Source organism: Periplaneta americana, chromosome 12 (genome assembly GCF_040183065.1).
Source record: "Periplaneta americana isolate PAMFEO1 chromosome 12, P.americana_PAMFEO1_priV1, whole genome shotgun sequence".
Taxonomy (NCBI): Eukaryota; Metazoa; Arthropoda; class Insecta; order Blattodea; family Blattidae; genus Periplaneta; species Periplaneta americana.
Genome location: NC_091128.1, coordinates 49,763,961 through 49,781,979, shown reverse-complemented (window position 1 = coordinate 49,781,979; position 18,019 = coordinate 49,763,961). Strand labels below are relative to the sequence as shown.

The following is an 18,019-nucleotide window of genomic DNA, read 5'->3' as shown; positions in this document are numbered from 1 at the left end:
TTATACGTACTTCGGCTATCTTCGGATATGTTATGACGTCACGAATAGTCGTCGCGAAACTCTCCAACCAATGAGACACCAGAATTTTATCACATGATGTGTCTTACCCAATAGGAGAGACGAATGCTCATTACTAGTCGGAAATTTTCTGACAAGCGTAGAAAAACTTTTCATCAACAGCCGCCATTTTGACTATCAGAGACTGTGGGGAAATTTGGAATTTATTCTTGAAATTACCGTTATTTTAGTTCAGCTAATGGGCACTTTTTCATCTTATAAGTGACTTCATGTGTTTTGTGTAATCTTGCTTGGTCAATGTGTGTTAAAAAAAGTCTAAAAATGAAAAATTGTGGGTGATTTACTTTTGGATCATTGTGTGAGTTCCGTCGGAAGATGGAGAGAGGTACTGTGTAGGCTCATCCGCCAGTTTGTGGCTTCATTAAGCCCCATCGTTGACTGTGGATAATTAATATGTGCCTTGAAGGATGGATTAAATGTCGAACTATTGGCACGGTAATAATTAAGGATCCATTATGTGGTCAAATTTCTAACGAGCCATGCGTGGCCGTTTCAAATTCTGTTAAATACGATACTGTGTAGGCTAGTAGGCACGGCTTGGTAAACAGGGAGATATGGCCGATCATCTCGTCGATGGGCCGCCAAGCAAGCGGCAGAAAATGACTGATCCATTCCAAGGAACTTCCGATTCTTCAGGTATGTTAATATTATGTTTTACTTGCGTCACAGTGCTAGAAAATATAGTTTGCACGATTATATTATCCGTATTTATTACAAAGGAAGGCGTTCCTTGTAATATTTGACATTATGGCCTGGTGTATTTAAAAAGACTAGCAAGTGTATTGTAAATAAACATCATCATGTAATTCTAAAAGTCTTTGCGTTAGAGTTTTAGAATGGGAGTTGACAACAGAATTTCATAATAGATTGTGAGATAGCTAATTAGATTGGCATGTAAATCAGTAGTAGACCCATTATAGTTTTGTTTAAATGGTTAATTGTAGTGATTGAGTTTCCCCAATAGTATATGTTTTTGGCATGGATTCACATAGATTCACATAATGAAATAACTGTAATAGCATGAAGGTGTTGTAAGCATGACCACTCTTAACCTTGCTGTTCATTACACTTTGTTATAATTTATTGTATACCTTATGAGCAATATTAAGGGTGGTTCTTAATCTTAAGCATGATATTTGCATGAGTTGCTTTAACTAGCCTTTTATTAAATTGCTTTGAACTTCAGTTGGTGGTTTGTGCTACACCGCCTTCTTAGTAGCCTATATTTTGAGTTAAATTGTCCCGTATCAGTACCTGTTCTTTACCCGTCTTATCCAGAATGTAATTTCTCCCAATTGAACATAAATTCTTATAAAGCTTTCCGTTGCTTGGGGTATCAAGACTATTAAATTATAATGAAGAAGAATGAGAGAGGTTAACTTGAAATATCAGCGAGACAGTGGATACTACATTTTGTTTTTTTTACTGTTTTCTCATAATATTCTGTGACCTACCATCCACTCCACAGTGCCGATGACGCCTTTAATGATGCACTTCGACTTGGCTCCAACTCTGGGGAACAATGGTGGAGGGGGCAAACAGCAACAACAACTACTCCAACTCCAACAACAATGGAACCCACAGAAGAGAAGTAAATCTGATTTATTCCCCAAACCATTTCCTAAACATCCCAAAATCCAGTGGGCTGTTATTTGGTATTGTTCCCGGTTCTTTAAAATTGGGTTCATTTTAATTCTTTGAAATGAGCATTTTATTTCGAAACCCGATAAGTTGCTGTTTGTTTGAAATTTGGTTGAGGATGATGGTTATAAATTTTAAGGGACTGGAAACAATATTGAAGTAACATAAAACATTTTAACTCTGCTGGCAGTCAGGCAGGATGATCTTCTTCTGACATACATTGTCCATGCTGGAACATTTTCATGTCAAAGTTAATTTGTGTTTTTCTTTATTTTGGGGATAGTGTTAATATGTTTTGTAGTTTAAAATTTTGCTGTTGGATATTTTAAATTGATGTAACTTAACAATTACGGTATCCGGAATTTTATTACGATTTTTTTTGTACCGTATCACGTTTTTCATTTCAATCTTATGATTACATAAGTCTGAAAATTAGTAGTGTGTTAAATTTAGTAGTGTATTAAACAGCATGAAAGTCTTTAATTATGTCAGAGATCATCTTCACTGTTACTACACTGCTTTTAGCATGATAGTTGAATCCTTGTGCACACTGTACATTAAGACAGGTTACTGAATCTTGACATAACCTTTAATATATTATAGCCTATTTGTATACTTATATATCTTTGTGTAAGAACAAAATTTAGGAAAGACAGCCTAAGTAATAATGGTAATTGGTATATTTTCAGTGTATTACTATTTTTTGGAAGTTAGAATAGCACAGCATGTTCATTTCGCTCAGTGCATTTTAATATTTTTTTTATTGTTTGCTGGTCTGTGGCTTAGATTAGCACGGTATACATTGCTTGTTTTGTATACCTGTTACTTTGTTTTTCTTATTCTGTAAAAGTTAATTAAATTTATTATTATAGCTCATATTTCGTGGTTCTTTAGGCATATTTAGTCAAGTATCGTTAGCCTACACTAGTGTACACTAAGTTAAGCATTTTGTGTACCTACATTTTGGTCCTATTAATGCACACACTCACATCAAATTATTTTCAATGAATTTATCTTCTCAAGCAGATATGAAATACTATTCTTGGTGAACATGAAGGCTGAAAAATGTTTTTCTGATAATTTTTCTCAATCTTGGGAAAGTGCTTACAACTTTACCCTACATCATTGTTATTTAAAAAATAATTATAAAAAAATTATTTTATCGTAATGTTTCCACTATTTACAATAGAGTTTACATTTTTTAAGTTGGACTTTGTAATAAACGAGTATGGAAAATTTAGTTTCTCAGCTTATGGAATTATTTGAAACCTTTTTGTAGTCATACATTGCAGCATTTTCGAAGAGAAAGGTGTGATTAAATTGGTGATCACATGAATACTATAAACATTGCTCCTTTCTTTAACGACAAAGGTTTTCTTTTTTATTTTTGTACAAAATTATGTTTGCACTTTGTAATTTCTGTCTCACTAAACTTGCCCAAGGAGCCACTTGTAGCTGTCCCAATGCAGTTGCATGACATTAGTGTTTACTAGTTATAGTTCAGTGTTACAGGCACGTGTATGCCTGAATATGAAGCAGAACTAAATTGTTGGTGTTCCGTCAATGATTTAAACAATTCATGTTATAATAATATAATAGTTTTGTTGAATTGTGAACACTTTTATTTTATGTACAAAAGTCTTTAACAGATTAACATTTTATATACACACACACACAAAACTACATACATAATTTACTGGATTCTTGTTAGAAGTCGGTTCAGTTAACATACTTTCTTTTGTCAGTCTTTTTTTAAATAAATATATATATATATATATATATTTTTTTTTAGATTTTTTTTTTTTTCAAGTGTTTAGCATTCAGTGTGATGACTATATTTCGAATGGTTGCTAACATTTTGGTAACTATCTTTCAAGGTTGACTAGCATTGATTAGCTTACTGTATGTGTACATTATTTGTCATCCCATCATTCAATTTCATACTTGACCCGTGGATTTCAAAATATTATGATTCCATTATAGAATGAAATGACAGCATCTTGTCAGTTCTGTTTTATGTCACCAATTTCCTCCCAGGAGAGCAATAATTTCGTTTAGTTAATACAGTTACAGTACTCAAAAGGTTGAAATTGTTTTCTTATACAATTTGATGAAAGTGAACTGCAGTGTGCTGTGCTAATATGTGTTCTAATAATTATTACTAGGTTTCAGAGTCATTGTTACATTCGGTGGAAGTGGTTTGGTTATGTTAATTCCATAACATACATTCATAATTGAATGGATAGGATGAACAGAAGGATAATTGGTCTGGCATTCAATTGTGTCATTCTTCCTAGAAATATTTGGTTTCCTTTACTACACTTTCTTCTTCCTCACACTTAGTGACTTTGTAACAAGGTAAGGTGGGGTTTGAGAGGAGATAGATTAGTGACAATATTAGACCTTCTGTCAGTGATAAGGTTAGGTTGATCAGTGACAAATAACCCCACTATCAGTGGTAAGGTTAGGTATGGCTCGGTGAGATAGATTAGCGACAAGTGGTTCACACTAAAGTGACACATGTGAATGTTAGGTTCATTATCCCTCGTTTCTAATAATTAGTGCTAAATTTTCATACGGTGATGCTTCTGATGTTGGTTATGGTTGTAGTCAGTTGGATTATTTGGCAGTTATAGCTACAGATAGGAGCATTTATCGAGATCCGAGGTAGCGCCCTGTTAGGAGCAGCTAGGCACTAGTGTGATGTGTGAGCATGCACACATGGATACATCTTTGCTATCTATGCATCTGTTGTTAATAATAATAATCAACATTTTCGATTATAAACAGCTGTTTCACAACTTTTAAAATTGTGACATACTGGTACTGATAGTTACGTTTTGCATGACTTAGACCGAATTGTATAAAGCTCTCTGACTGAAGATCAATTTTGATCGAAGATTGGAAAGTGAACCAAGTTCAGACACTTCTTCTATTGTATAGGCTTAAAACTTTTCTGCGATCAAATTATCTTGGTTCAAATGCAAACTAAGTTCACGTGAAAAGGATTTGGCAACATCTCATAAACAGCTGAAGTATGTGATGCGCAGGCCATGTTGTACAGATTTGTTCAGTGTCGCAAATTTAGCGACTTTAACTCTTTTTCAACAATTTCTTTTAACTTTTATATTGCTAAAATAGAGATTTAGCGACCTTTTCAACATCCCATAGTGACAAAATTTAGTCTTTATTTGTTGATAATGAGAAATCTAGCGACTTTCCAACTACTTTTTGGCGACTTTCCGTACACCCTGTGGGAGACAATGGTTTGTTTTGTGCATTGTAAATAATGACGGACAATAAGAAGAAGGTTGACCGTTCTCCAAATTGTTAACATGTTATGGTGCTTGATACTGCTAAACACAATAAAGCTTTATAAAACGACAATTTTCGTTTAGTAATACAGTTAATTGAAAATGTATGAATGTACCTATCTTATCCATTAATAATGGTTATGAACATAATATAATTATAGGTTATGTTATTTGATACTGCTGAACACGATAAAGCCTTATAAAATATAAGAATGTTTGTGTATTAAGGCAAGAAATTGAAAACATATATATATATATATACCCCATATGTATTAATATTAATAATAATGGTTATTCTTTTTGGACAATCTGCCACTCGTATATTTCAAACAGAAAATAAATAACTGAACTTGGATCATCTAACTTAATCGGAGAAATTTCTTCAGTCAAAGTTGACTTTAGTTTAAGACAAATTAATCTCAGATTAGACTTTATGCAACACAAAATTCAAAGTTCAGCTAGAACGAGGATCAATTTAACCTCTGATCTAAGATTAAATGGTTTATACAGTCGGCCCTTAGTGGGTTAATGTATTGAAAAAAAAATACAGATTTTCATTTCTGTGGCATCTGAACAAAGTCATGGATGAAAAAGTGGGAATCTTTGTGAAAGTAAATAACAGTTTCATAAAAAGATGTCAACAATGTATTGCAGTGAATGGGGGACATTTTGAGCAATGAACATGAGCAAGGTTGGCTAAGTACAAATTCTATAACTCTTAGCCCCGTAACACACTACATCGAGAACTATGTAGTGGAGGCAGCTAATAATGCTTATGTCTTCACACTACAGGGAGAAATATGTTGCTACATAGTGGAGCCATCTCTATATAGATAATTAAAACACAAATTTTATTACGCCATAAGGCAGTTTGGTCAAAGATCTTATATGTAATACTGTATAAGGTCTTTGAGTTTGATATGTGCTGATAGAAATATAGTTACATACATTTGAACATCAGACTTTCTATTAATTGTTCAATTACATTCAAGTAATATAAATTTTATAAGCTACAATTAGGTTAGGTTACTTGTGGGAGCGGTAAATACAGGTGGTGGGGTAGCCGACCAATATCAGCTGTGCCTTATTTTGAGCATAGGAAAGCATTTTCCATAGCTCGACAATGCATTACATTTTTCTCACTAGTTGGATATGGGCCTTATGTTGCATCAGTGCTGTGGATACAGGTACGCATCTCACTGTAATCAAAGCCATAGTTCGGCAGGGGATTGGCACTGCTTATTGTTCACGATAAATGCTCTTCACTGTACCATACCTAAATAATAAAATATGAGAATAGAATGGTGCTGGAATTAACAGAATTTATTATCCATTTTGAATCTTGCGTACACTACTTTTAACACTTGAATATAATTAATTAACTAGTGGACTTACTCATATTAATTATGTAAGATTTGTCCGGCTTACAGCTGTTTCAGTGCTTACGCACCATCCTCAGAGCCTACTAGATCACGGCGTCATCTCGAACTTCTCTGCCCGTTATGTGGGTGTGTTCGATTGTTGAAAGGTGTTGAAGAGTGGAGTCAAATAGTGTGTGTGTACTAAAATTGATCTGTGTGTTGAGAATTTGATCGGGGTGTGTTTTAGTGTGTTTGTATATTTCATATTGTTCTAGTGTGTTGAGTTTTTGGTTCTTGGGTTGTATGTGTAGGATTTCCATGTCCGTATTTATGTTATTGTATGTCTGGTTAGCATTGGTTATGTGATACATAGGACAGACAGGTAGATCATTCCAAACACGCTACAAAGAACACATTAAAGTAATAACCGGAGGACACAATACATCTACATGTGCCGATCACATAACCAATGCTAACCATACATACAATAACATAAATACGGACATGGAAATCCTACACATACAACCCAAGAACCAAAAACTCAACACACTAGAACAATATGAAATATACAGACATACTAAAACACACCCCGATCAAATTCTCAACACAGATCAATTTCAGAACACACACAGTATTTGACTCCATTCTTCAACACCTTTCAACAATCGAACACACCCACATAACGGGCAGAGAAGTTCGAGATGACGCCATGATCTAGTAGGCTCTGAGGATGGTGCGTAAGCACTGAAACAGCTGTAAGCAGGACAAATCTTACATAATTAATACGAGTAAGTCCACTAGTTAATCAATTAATTAGAATTTATTAATTTATTGTCATTAGTTAATGTCTGTGGTTCAGAATATTTTGTGATCTCTCAGAAGTTTAAATATGTAATGTTGTTCTCAAATCATACAGCTTTGGTACTTCTTGTCACCAACGACAATAATTTAACAATTTTTGTGTGCTCATTCTTCATAGAATCTAACTATAAACTTCGTGGCTCCTAATTTTCTTTTTTTTTTTTTATTTTGTTTAGGGTTTAGTTATTCTTACAGGAAAATCTGTACATATTGTGACAGTGAGAAATATTGCTTAATTTACGTTGATGTATACCTTTCATTATTTGAAGAAAATCACTATATTCGTTATTCTGTAGATTTTTTAAAATTAAGTGTGGAATTATTTCTCTTGCAATTTGAATTAGCAATAGTCCTGATTTTCATCAAGAGAACTGGGTGTTATCTTTGTGGTACAGTTGAATTAAGTTAATCTTATCATGTGGTTGTAGGGAATATGCTTTGCAAAGTGAATGCCTAAATCATATTCTTAATTGCTTATTCACATATATTGCATAGGCTTATAATTTATTTGTTAATGGCTCTTGAATAATGCATTCATTTTGTAGCAAATTTTAACAAGTTAACTAAAGACACCTCGGAAAATGACTCTTGTTAAGTAATATCCATGCATGCCAAGTCTCGATTTACTTCTTAGTTATATTTAATAGAAACTAAAATACATCGATTTTGGTACATTGAAGAATATATTATAAAAGTCGTTCAGTTTTTACTTTCATATACTGGGCATATTACTTTGGCCCATCACTAGCTCTATAGCAGCAAGCCATATGCCAGAAAATTGTAACCCACTTTCTCACTCAAAATGAGAACCAGCTCTCTGTATGCATGCCTGAAATGTTTAGAATGTTTCCTAAAGTCGAGGGAGTTCTGCTTTTGAAATGTTTGAAATTTCTTTTATTCTAAGTGGTTTTGTGGCTCAACATACTGAACTTAACACTCTTGACTGCTGTGCTGACATGATGACTTCTAACTGGGCAACAATTTCCTCCAATTTACTTGACAGTCTATTCATTTTTTTACAGTTTAACACGTGAACGGAATTTCTCCAATATAATCAGTATATTGTTCTGTTAGGAGCTGAAGAAAATTCGGTAAATTATTACATCATTTCTTGTAATATATTCTCCACGAATATCTTAATGAATTCTCGTAGAAGTGCATTAATTTTCATGTGTATATCTGTGTACTCATGTGAGTAGGACTGCACTCATCAGTTACTGTAAACAAATTTGACACCTGAGTGCCTCTTAGGTCGTGGGGTAACTGATAGAATGGAAATCTAGAATCTAATAGAAGCGTTGCCTGGAAAACATTGTCAAGCTCAGAGTTTCACCTTGTATATGAAACTATATAGGAGAAGATTGTGGTGTTTCAAAATAACCCATTTTGATAATTTGACGAAAATTCACGATTTATTATTATTATTTTTTCGATTAAGAAGTCTATATGTATAAAATGTATAAAGTGTCGTTCTGGCAGGTTATACTAGTAATCCTAAAAGAACTGTTATGTGTACTAAGTTTATGAAGCATTCCATTGACTGTGATTCTGTATTATTCTAAGGATTCTTGCTCTGGACATTCAGGTAATTTTAAATATATAATGGAAATTATGACGTCATGGTGACATAAGTTACGTATTATTTTAGGTAATAGTTTTTTTTTCTGCATGTAGATAAAGGAACGCAACAAAGTTTAAAACTCCAATCGAAGAACCACTATTATAAATATGAAATCTTATTTCTTATAAAAACATAGATTTTTAGACAAAATGATGTAAAATAAATATTTTAGAAATTTTCTTTATAAATTGGCCTACATATTTTAATCTTTTATTATGGTTTTGCGCTAATTTATTACAATTCCGAACATAAAGTAAATAGACCATGACTTTGGCCAAACACCTGCATAGAATTGGAATATATCAGTCCCCTAACTGCCCATTGTGCAACTCAAACCAAGCAATGGATTTGGAACACCTCAAAATCTGTGCTTCAGTGGCTGACCATGATAATATCTTTGAAAAATATTGGCGTACAAGAGATCAAATGACTTTATTGTCAAATGCCTGGCATTAGAAAACAACAACAACATCAAGTAAATAATTGTTAAATATGTACATACTGTATATAAATACTGTAGGTCTTTATATGGGATATCCATTAATATTTAAACATACATTTACTTTTGTTGTGTTTTAATTTTAGTGCTGATTGCACATAATAGCTTCATAAAGTTATACTGCATATATTTGTCTTGTCTGTGGCATAAAGAAACAAGAGGAATAACCTACATGTATTTTGATATTCATCAATGACATCAACTGGGATTTCCCTCTCGTGATGTCATGCTCCATAATCATATACAAACAAGAGTGAACTGATTGAGCTCAATCAGTGTAATTCAGATCTCAGTTGGTGATTGAGTTAGTGCAGTGGTCGTCAGCACTTGCTGAAATGAGTAAAGGATAAGCAGTGCATCGTAATATGCCCCGTCTTGCAGCAGGAAGAGAGAGAGAGCATACCCGCCAGCAGCCATGGATGCACCATAGTGCAGTCTCTTATCCGCTGGTAAGAGACGCTAGCCCGAGGGTGCACTATGCTGATGACCGCTCAGTTAGTGTATGTTAGTGTGTCGAAATACCTAAAGGGAAGAGTGGTCAAGCAGTTGCTAATCAGGAATGCAGGTGACTCTTTCAATTCAGGATTTTCCAAGCAACTGGAATTTTATTCGGATTTATGCAAAGCTTTTCTTATAGCGGATATTCCCCTTCATAAAATAAACAGTCCACAGTTTCGAAACTTCCTGGTTAAGTATATAAAAATTGATTCCCCTGACCAAACCACATTAAGAAAACGTTATCTTCTGAAGTGCTACGAAGAAACATTGGAGCGTATTAGAAAAGTGTGTGAAAATAAGAAAATGTGGGTAGGCACAGATGAGACTACGAATACAAGTGGTAGAAAAGTGGGAAATGTTATCAGTGCATCTTACATGCGAAAAGCTGCAGAAGCCCTATGTGTGAGCTTTCCAAAAATGATTCATGTGACTTCTGTCGTGCATGATTTGCACAGGATGTGTGAAAGTGTCCAAATCATTTATCCCAATGTAGAAAAACTGGTATCTAACAGAAAGAAAGTATTTATCAAGGCCGCAACTGGAATTGATCTTTTCAAAAACAAAAATCCAGGTCTCCAACTATCACCCACACCCGTAATAACTCATTGGGGTACTTGGCTTTCTGCTGTGGTGTACTATGCAAATAATTTTGAGTGTGTTAAATCAATAATAGATGAACTGGACAAAGAAGATGCATCATCGATACAAATAATGCAAAATTTTTTAAATGACAGGTCTGTAAAAAGTGACAGCATACATTTCTGCCAACCTCAGTTTTTTATGTGATTCAATATAAAGATTAGAAGTAACAACAAACCTCTTTGCAGAAACCGTACAAGAAGTGTGCAGTGTCGAAAGAAAATTAGACTCACTCAGGAGCTCTAAAATGGAAACTTTGAAAAACAAATTCAGAAGTGTGTTAGAAAAAAAATGGGTTTCAAACTATGTGTAAGATAGCTAAGATCTTGGAGGGTGAAGAAACAGCAATTGATTATGATCACGTAAGGATTAGTGATATTCCTCTCTTTAAATACGCCAGACTAACTTCATGTGATGTGGGAAGGTCTTTCTACCGTGACAACCAACACAGATTTCTGGTGGAAAATTTGGAGAAAACGTTTATAGTGCACTGTATCTTCAAAGCATATGAAGATTAGCTGTGATTGATGAGTACCTCTGTACTTTTTCCTTATAGAAACTAGTATTATCAGAACATTTTAAATTGTAAAATATTTTTATGTTTTAGCAAATATTTTTATGTTTTTAACAAATATTTTTTTAAAATTTTAGCACATAAAAATAAATATTTTCTCACTTTCTAGCACCTAAAAGTCACACCCCTACATATTACCTTATAAGATGACAGTATTGTGATCAATAGATTGAAAGGTGGAGTCGTGCAGTATATTTTAGTCATTTTGACATTTGAAAGTTTTTTGGCTCAGAGTTGGACATGGCGTGTGATCAGCTGATTACCTCATAATTTGAGGAGTGTGAAATGTGTTTACTTTTTGAAGGCTCTATGGAATTATAGCATTGTAATGTGTGAAAAGGGTTTTTTTAGTTTGTGGAACGAAGTGTAAGATAAAGATTTTCAAACTGTCTGAGAAACGAAATTATCCCTATTGATTTATTTGTGTTGCTTGTGGTTTGGTTGTTGAATGTTTTTTGTTGTATTCAACAGAATATTCCATTGCTTTATGTGTAGGTGCATGGTTTAGTCTACCTACATTGTTTTGAAGTGGATTTAAATATTAATTCAATTTGGGATTATGTCTACGGTTTACTTTTAAATTTTGTTATGACTGAGTAATTTTTCTTAACTTCTTGTGTATCTTTTTAACTTTTGTGTAAAATGGATGGCCATTACTTTATTGTTGATGTCGCGAACATTTTTGTACCCTAAATGGTGACTGTATTGAACTAATTTGATGTAGTCGCTACTTTCGTAAGACATTTTATGAAATCACAGGTTTTTTTTTTTTTTGTGTTGTATGGTCTTTGTTGTATATAATGTTTGGAAATTTTGTTGGTGAGGTGAATATTCGGGAGTTTAGGGGGAGTAACTTCCTAAAATTCGGTAAATTTGTATATTTTATATTCTGTTTTACAAAATTTGTTATGGAAACGACTATATATAATACAATATGGCTGCCATATTAGTTAAAATATGTTCGTCAGGCTTTTCCATCGTATCTTTAAAATTACCTACATTCAGTTATCATGTTGAAGTCAGTTACTTGAACACTTAATATATATATAGGATGTATCAAAAAGGATTGTGCAAACTTACACGGTTGAAAGTACACGATAATAGAAGCAAAAAAGTCCCAATAAACATGGGAGCAGTCTACAAATGAACCATTTGCAACAAATTACGAATGTATATTACAAGCCCCCACTGATGTCATTGTTTCGAACATCGTATGATTTACTCTTTGTGCACTAGAAGCCATCCTATGCTTTTTGTTTACAAAACTGAACGTTACCGAGAGGTGGAGTTGTAATCAAACAATACACGCAGAACGTACAGAGCTGATACAGTACACAGTCTCAAAAGGTATGTCACATCACTTGTCTGTAGAGTGCCAATTTTGCTGTACTGTAGTTACAATGAAACCTTACTCTAATGAAGAGTATACAGGTATGCATTTCATGTGTGGTAGGGCTAATGGCAATGCACGGCAGGATTCACGCTTGTACCAAGAAACGTATCCCAATCAAAGACACCCTGAAAATTGTACATTTACAAGGGTCCATCAGCACATCTGCTAATTCTCCGCTACTGCGTAGCAGTTGATAAAGCATAGTAAAATAATTAATTAAAAGAAAAGAAAATTTATATAGTATGGCAATTTGAACAGTAGACCATGCTGTGTAACGGTAAAGGCTTGTAATAATGCTCTCTAGAAAACATACGTACTAATAAAATGTACATAACAGTATTTCATATATATTATTTCTGAAACAAAAAGAAAATTGAGAGAAAGGCAGTTGGATAATCTGCCAATCTGTTAATAGGATGACGGATAATCAGGGTTCTATTGTATATTGAAATCACTGATCACATGCAAGTTAAAATGAACAACTATAGACCTCTACTGGGTTTCCTTAGAATCGACGTCTCTTCCAATACCTATCAACAAAAATCAACAAATCTCTAAACTGAAAATTATGTTAGGTACACTTATTCAATAAACAAAATTTCATCCATGAAATAACAGCAAAAATTTTGCTAAACACCACAGGAAACCATGGATATTTTCATAGAGTATTTATCTACCTGCTACTGATTTTGAATGATGTATTAACTTTTGTAAATCGTCTTCTGAGGTGGCTAGTAAGACCAAATTATCTAAGTATGTAGGGTTATAGGTATAAAACCATGCATTGTAGTCCTAAATTCTCTAATATTGCATTCATGTATTATGCAGGGTGTTTTTTAATGTGTGGGGCTCATGTCACCAGCAGATAGGAGGCACCAAAACAAAGAGAAAACTTGATATGAACATTGGTTCCATTGTACCTCGTTTCCAAGTTATCAGTAGGTGGTTGTACTGGTGGATGTCAGCAAGTGGTGTGGAGGTGAGGTTTGCTGTAAGGTGGAGGCAAGCAAGCAGGCTCTGTTTGAAGTTCGACTTCTGCCTATGCACAGTGTTCAGTAAGTACAGTGTGTGGCCATTCCAGATTGTACAGTAAACAAGAGACGTTGGTACAGTGTTGTGTGTCAGACGTGATTATTCAAACCAGAAAATGGCAGATCAGCCATTCTGGACAAACTGGGAATTCCAACAAAAAAGCCTTTTTCAGAAATATTTGTTATTAACGTAAGACATAGATATGTCTCTAAATTTAAATATTCTAATGTTTTATTTTCAAAAGAAAAATATTTTACAAGTATTATGGATATTGAATCTAAGTGGTCTTGACTGATTTACTGATAGAGGGACCAGTTGTTAATTTATGTTTCTCAGGGAACTATTGTTGAAGAAATGTTTTGAGCATGTGCACTGTTAATTCCAGAGCTCCAGGATCAAGAAACTTTTTACTCTGTATTATATTATTTCTGCCACTTGTTTTTAGTGGTTTGGGTTAATAACAGTCTTACAGTTCAAGTGAATATTTTGGCTTAGAAATGTCACAGTTGTTTTGAAACTGGTAAAATGAAGGACATTAACTCATTTGTAACATCCAGGACTTGGAAGAAACGGCTATAAAATATTTACCGATTATGTTTTTGTGAACTAATTGGATGCCATGAGATTTGCAGTGCTTTCAGATGGACACTATAAGAATGAATATTTTTTTGCTTAGGCAAAGACCTGACTTTTACGGTTTATGTTAAATAAGGTGTGAAGTGAGTAACAAATCTGGTAACATTCGTGAGGGAACCTTTTGTTTATTTTCTGCTATAATAATAAATTTTATTCAACAGCTTTTTTCTGTAAAATGATACTAATCTTCTAAATTGATTTTAATAATAAAAGTTGAGAAAAGTCATTTCATTTTCTATATACGGTGTATTGCTAATCTTTAGAGTCAAAATTATACAGATGCTAGAGGACTCGAGACTGACATAAGGAACCAGTGGTTGAAAATGCATATTTCAGGAGCTATAAGGTCTTGAACAAGTAATAAGTTTGGAGAACATTTTTTCAAGCTGGTTTAATTTTTGACATATATAAACAACTTACATCTCATAGCAATTGTTCAAAGTGGTGCTCACCAGACTTGATACATCAAGAACAATGAATGACATTTTGCTCTACTCTCTTAAATATCCCTCGTGTCTGTTGTACAATGAGTCAGGCAGGTAAGAGTCTGTTGCCTAGGTGATTATGGATATGAAGGGGGCAGTGTTACAACCACATTCTCTTGCCAACAAAAAAAATTAGTATAACAATATAGTTACACCTCATAGGAACAACTTAGAGCTCAGAACAGTTGTTGAAAGTGGCAACCACCTGTCTCAGTAGATGCATTACAATGACACATGAAATTTTGTCGTACTCTCTCTAAAATCCCTGGTATCTGTTACACAATGAGAGTGGAAGCTAGGGCCCTAGCAAGCAGTTCCACTTCAGTTTCTACTGGGGTTTCATACACCAATAACTTCGTGCCCCCATAAGAAAAAATTCAAAGGAGTGATCCGGTGATTGTGCTGGCCATGGGATAGGACCTCCTCTTCCAATCCATCGATTAGGAAATGTATTCAGGTGGATGCAGACATCACCATCATAGTGGGCAGGAGCTCCGTCGAGTTGGAGCCACATCCTCTTGCGGACAACAAGAGGTATGGTGTCCAACAACTCAGGCAGCACATCTCGTATAAATACAAGGTAATGTGAACCATTCAAACGGGGCTGCAGGAGATAAGGTCCTATGAGGTGTCCTGTACAATTCCAGCCCACATGTTAATACCAGTAAATCTCTGCTGCTGACCAGACATGAGGGTGGCATGGGGATTGTTTCCATTCCAGACTTGGCTATTGTGGCAGTTGAAAATACCATCACGGGTGAAACAAGCCTCGTCAGTGAACAATACTAACTGTAGAAAGTTCGGTACTGTAGTATAGCACTGAGTAATCCATTGATTGAACTGAACTCTGGATTATAAATCACGTGGCCCCAATGCTTGTACCTGTAGGTACAGTTGCTGCTTGTTCAGTACTTTCCACACAGAATCTTTGGAAACATGCAGTTGATGGGTGCTTTTTGACGGCATGTCTGCCACACAAACCAACAGAGTCTACTCAAACTTCAGTGTGCGAATAGTTATTTGTTTATCTCCCTTGCCAACTCTCTGTGAGTTGAACGACACAGTCTTTCAATTCAGATGATACCTGTTGCAAAACTTTCCTCTGTACATTCGTTTGGCCTTCTGGGCACTACATCCTGCTGCACCATACATTAAACGCATGCCTGCAAGCTCCTGTGACATGTTTGACAGTCAGGTATGCACTGTGAGCAATAACAAATTTCACCATGAAAGTGCCAGGCAATTGTTTGTTATAAAATTCAAAGCAGCTCACAGAAACGTCCCTCACACACACTTTCAAGATCCATTTCTGACCACTGTCAAATACTCAGTTTAGAATCCTCTATCACCTGTATAATTTTGACCCTAAAGGTTGGAGACACTCTATAGAATTTGAAAATAGTAAAATGTAACATCAATGACAACTGAAATGGCTGAGATATGAATTTGATGTGTGTGCTCTGCAAATGTAACATTTCCTAACAAATGACCTGCACGTTCCCCAGACTTAAATACAATGAATTTTTATTTCTGGGGCCATTTGTAATAACTTGTTAATTCATAACTCATTTCCACTTTGACATACTTCGTCACAAGATACAAGATGGCTGCCAACAAATTCGCAGACACCTGGTAATATTTGAAAGAGTGTGGTATTCTACAAGACAGTGACTGCATGCTTGATTCAAGCCATGGGTGGTCTTTTTAAGTATCTTCTGTATGGGTAAATATCTCTACCATTAAGCAAAAGAATTGGAACGATAACTCAGAAACTTGATAGAATGAAACGCATGTTCATATGGAGTTTTCTCTTTGTTTTGGTGTGTTTTATCTGCTGGTGACGTGGGTTGCACAAATTACAATACACTCTGTATATGTTAAATTTGAAGGCTGACAGTGCACATCTTTGTCTGATATCGGTAAATGTTTCTCTTGTTATTGCCAAATAAAATGCATAAAGCAGCATTCTCTCAAGTAAGTCTATTTGCGAAAAATACGTTTTTCAGTGCAAAGCACTGTCATATAATTGAATACTTGTAATTATACTGTTCTTTTATTACCCAAGAACGATAGAAGGCTTCTCTAACAGTCTAACAGTTGTGGTTAGGATTGGCGTTTCATGCCCTTAAGTGCATGATGTAACTTTGATGCAGTAGAATGACGGATATATTTGAATAGAAAGGTATTTTGAAGAAGTTTCAAAATATTTATTTTGGAAAACTTTCTCGTAAAGTAGCGGTCTCTTCTGTTACTATATAAAATGTATACTGAGCAAGTGTTGATACGATACTAAGCTACTCACATTTATTACCTAATGCTTTTATGACTAATCAAATAGGTTACATATAATTATAATAAACTTGATGTTTATATTCAGATGTTAATCTATTCTACTGTGATGCATTAAGGACAACTTTTTCGTTGACATTTTATTTTATTTGTAATTATTTTGTATTTGCAATAAACTAACAGAGCATATCCGGAATAAGATCTGTAACAAAGACATTGGCCTACAATTAAAAAAAGAAATCTATATTTCACCTGTATATGAATGCTCTAAATTCAAGTCTAATTTCAATTTTACTTTGTTGACATCTTTTAAGCATAAAGTTTCAAACAAAGTGTCCAAATTGTTTGAAGCAATATCCTTCGGTTAAAACAAGTTTTAAACACAGTATTTTAAAAGTATATGTTTACCCCTCCATTAGGTGTGCCAGAGTGCAGAATGTCAGTTGCGATAGATCTGTCAGACCCATGCTGTTGTTTATCACATTGGTGATTGTTTATTTTGAGGGAATATAATTTATTTTAAATGTCACATGTGTGTAGGAGAAACATGACAAAATGTTTTTTCTTCAAAATTATACTTGAAATAAAAAATATGCCCAATATAAAAAAGTATAAAATAGTGAAAATGAATGAACTTGAGAATTAATCAAAGTCACTGTTATTTCTTTCTTCTGGAATGTCCAAGAGTAGACAACTTTCGAAAACTATTTTTGCATGTACAGTAGAAACTCTATTATCCATGGTAATGAATGGGTTGGGCCAAACGGTTAATCGAAAAAATCGGATAATCCATACTGTAAAATATTTTTGTAAATTTAGTGAATAATGCTTAGACTTTTGTGATTTTCTCTATGGCCTTGTATTCAACATGCTAGGTAGTGTACCAGAAGTTCACCAGATTTATATCTGGTTGTTAACAATGGTTTTTAAGAGGAAAGGAAAGTCTTTGTTATGGCTGTCTGTGGAAAGATACGAATAATAGAGGTCTCATGTTGTAGTACATTATACGCTTTATCCTAGATTTCTTATTGAATTACACACAGTTGCCATTTTAATTCCATATTCTGAGATGAGCCACAATTTCTCGTTCCCTGATCC

At 34.3% G+C, this 18,019-nt stretch overlaps 1 protein-coding gene across 6 annotated transcripts in view; it reads left to right on the top strand.

The window, feature by feature from the left end:
* Positions 1-161: 161 nt before the first annotated feature.
* nej (nejire) overlaps positions 162-18,019 on the top strand; it is a 304,634-nt gene continuing 286,776 nt past the window's right edge. For 4 of the 6 annotated variants that reach the window (XM_069841283.1, XM_069841282.1, XM_069841281.1 and 1 more), the window contains exons 1-2: positions 162-714; positions 1,547-1,669. In XM_069841283.1, coding sequence (XP_069697384.1) covers positions 633-714; positions 1,547-1,669 — 205 coding nt within the window. In that variant the 5' untranslated portion in view covers positions 162-632. The remainder of the gene's footprint in view (positions 715-1,546; positions 1,670-18,019) is intronic. The other 2 variants (XM_069841285.1, XM_069841284.1) reach the window with 1 other exon arrangement.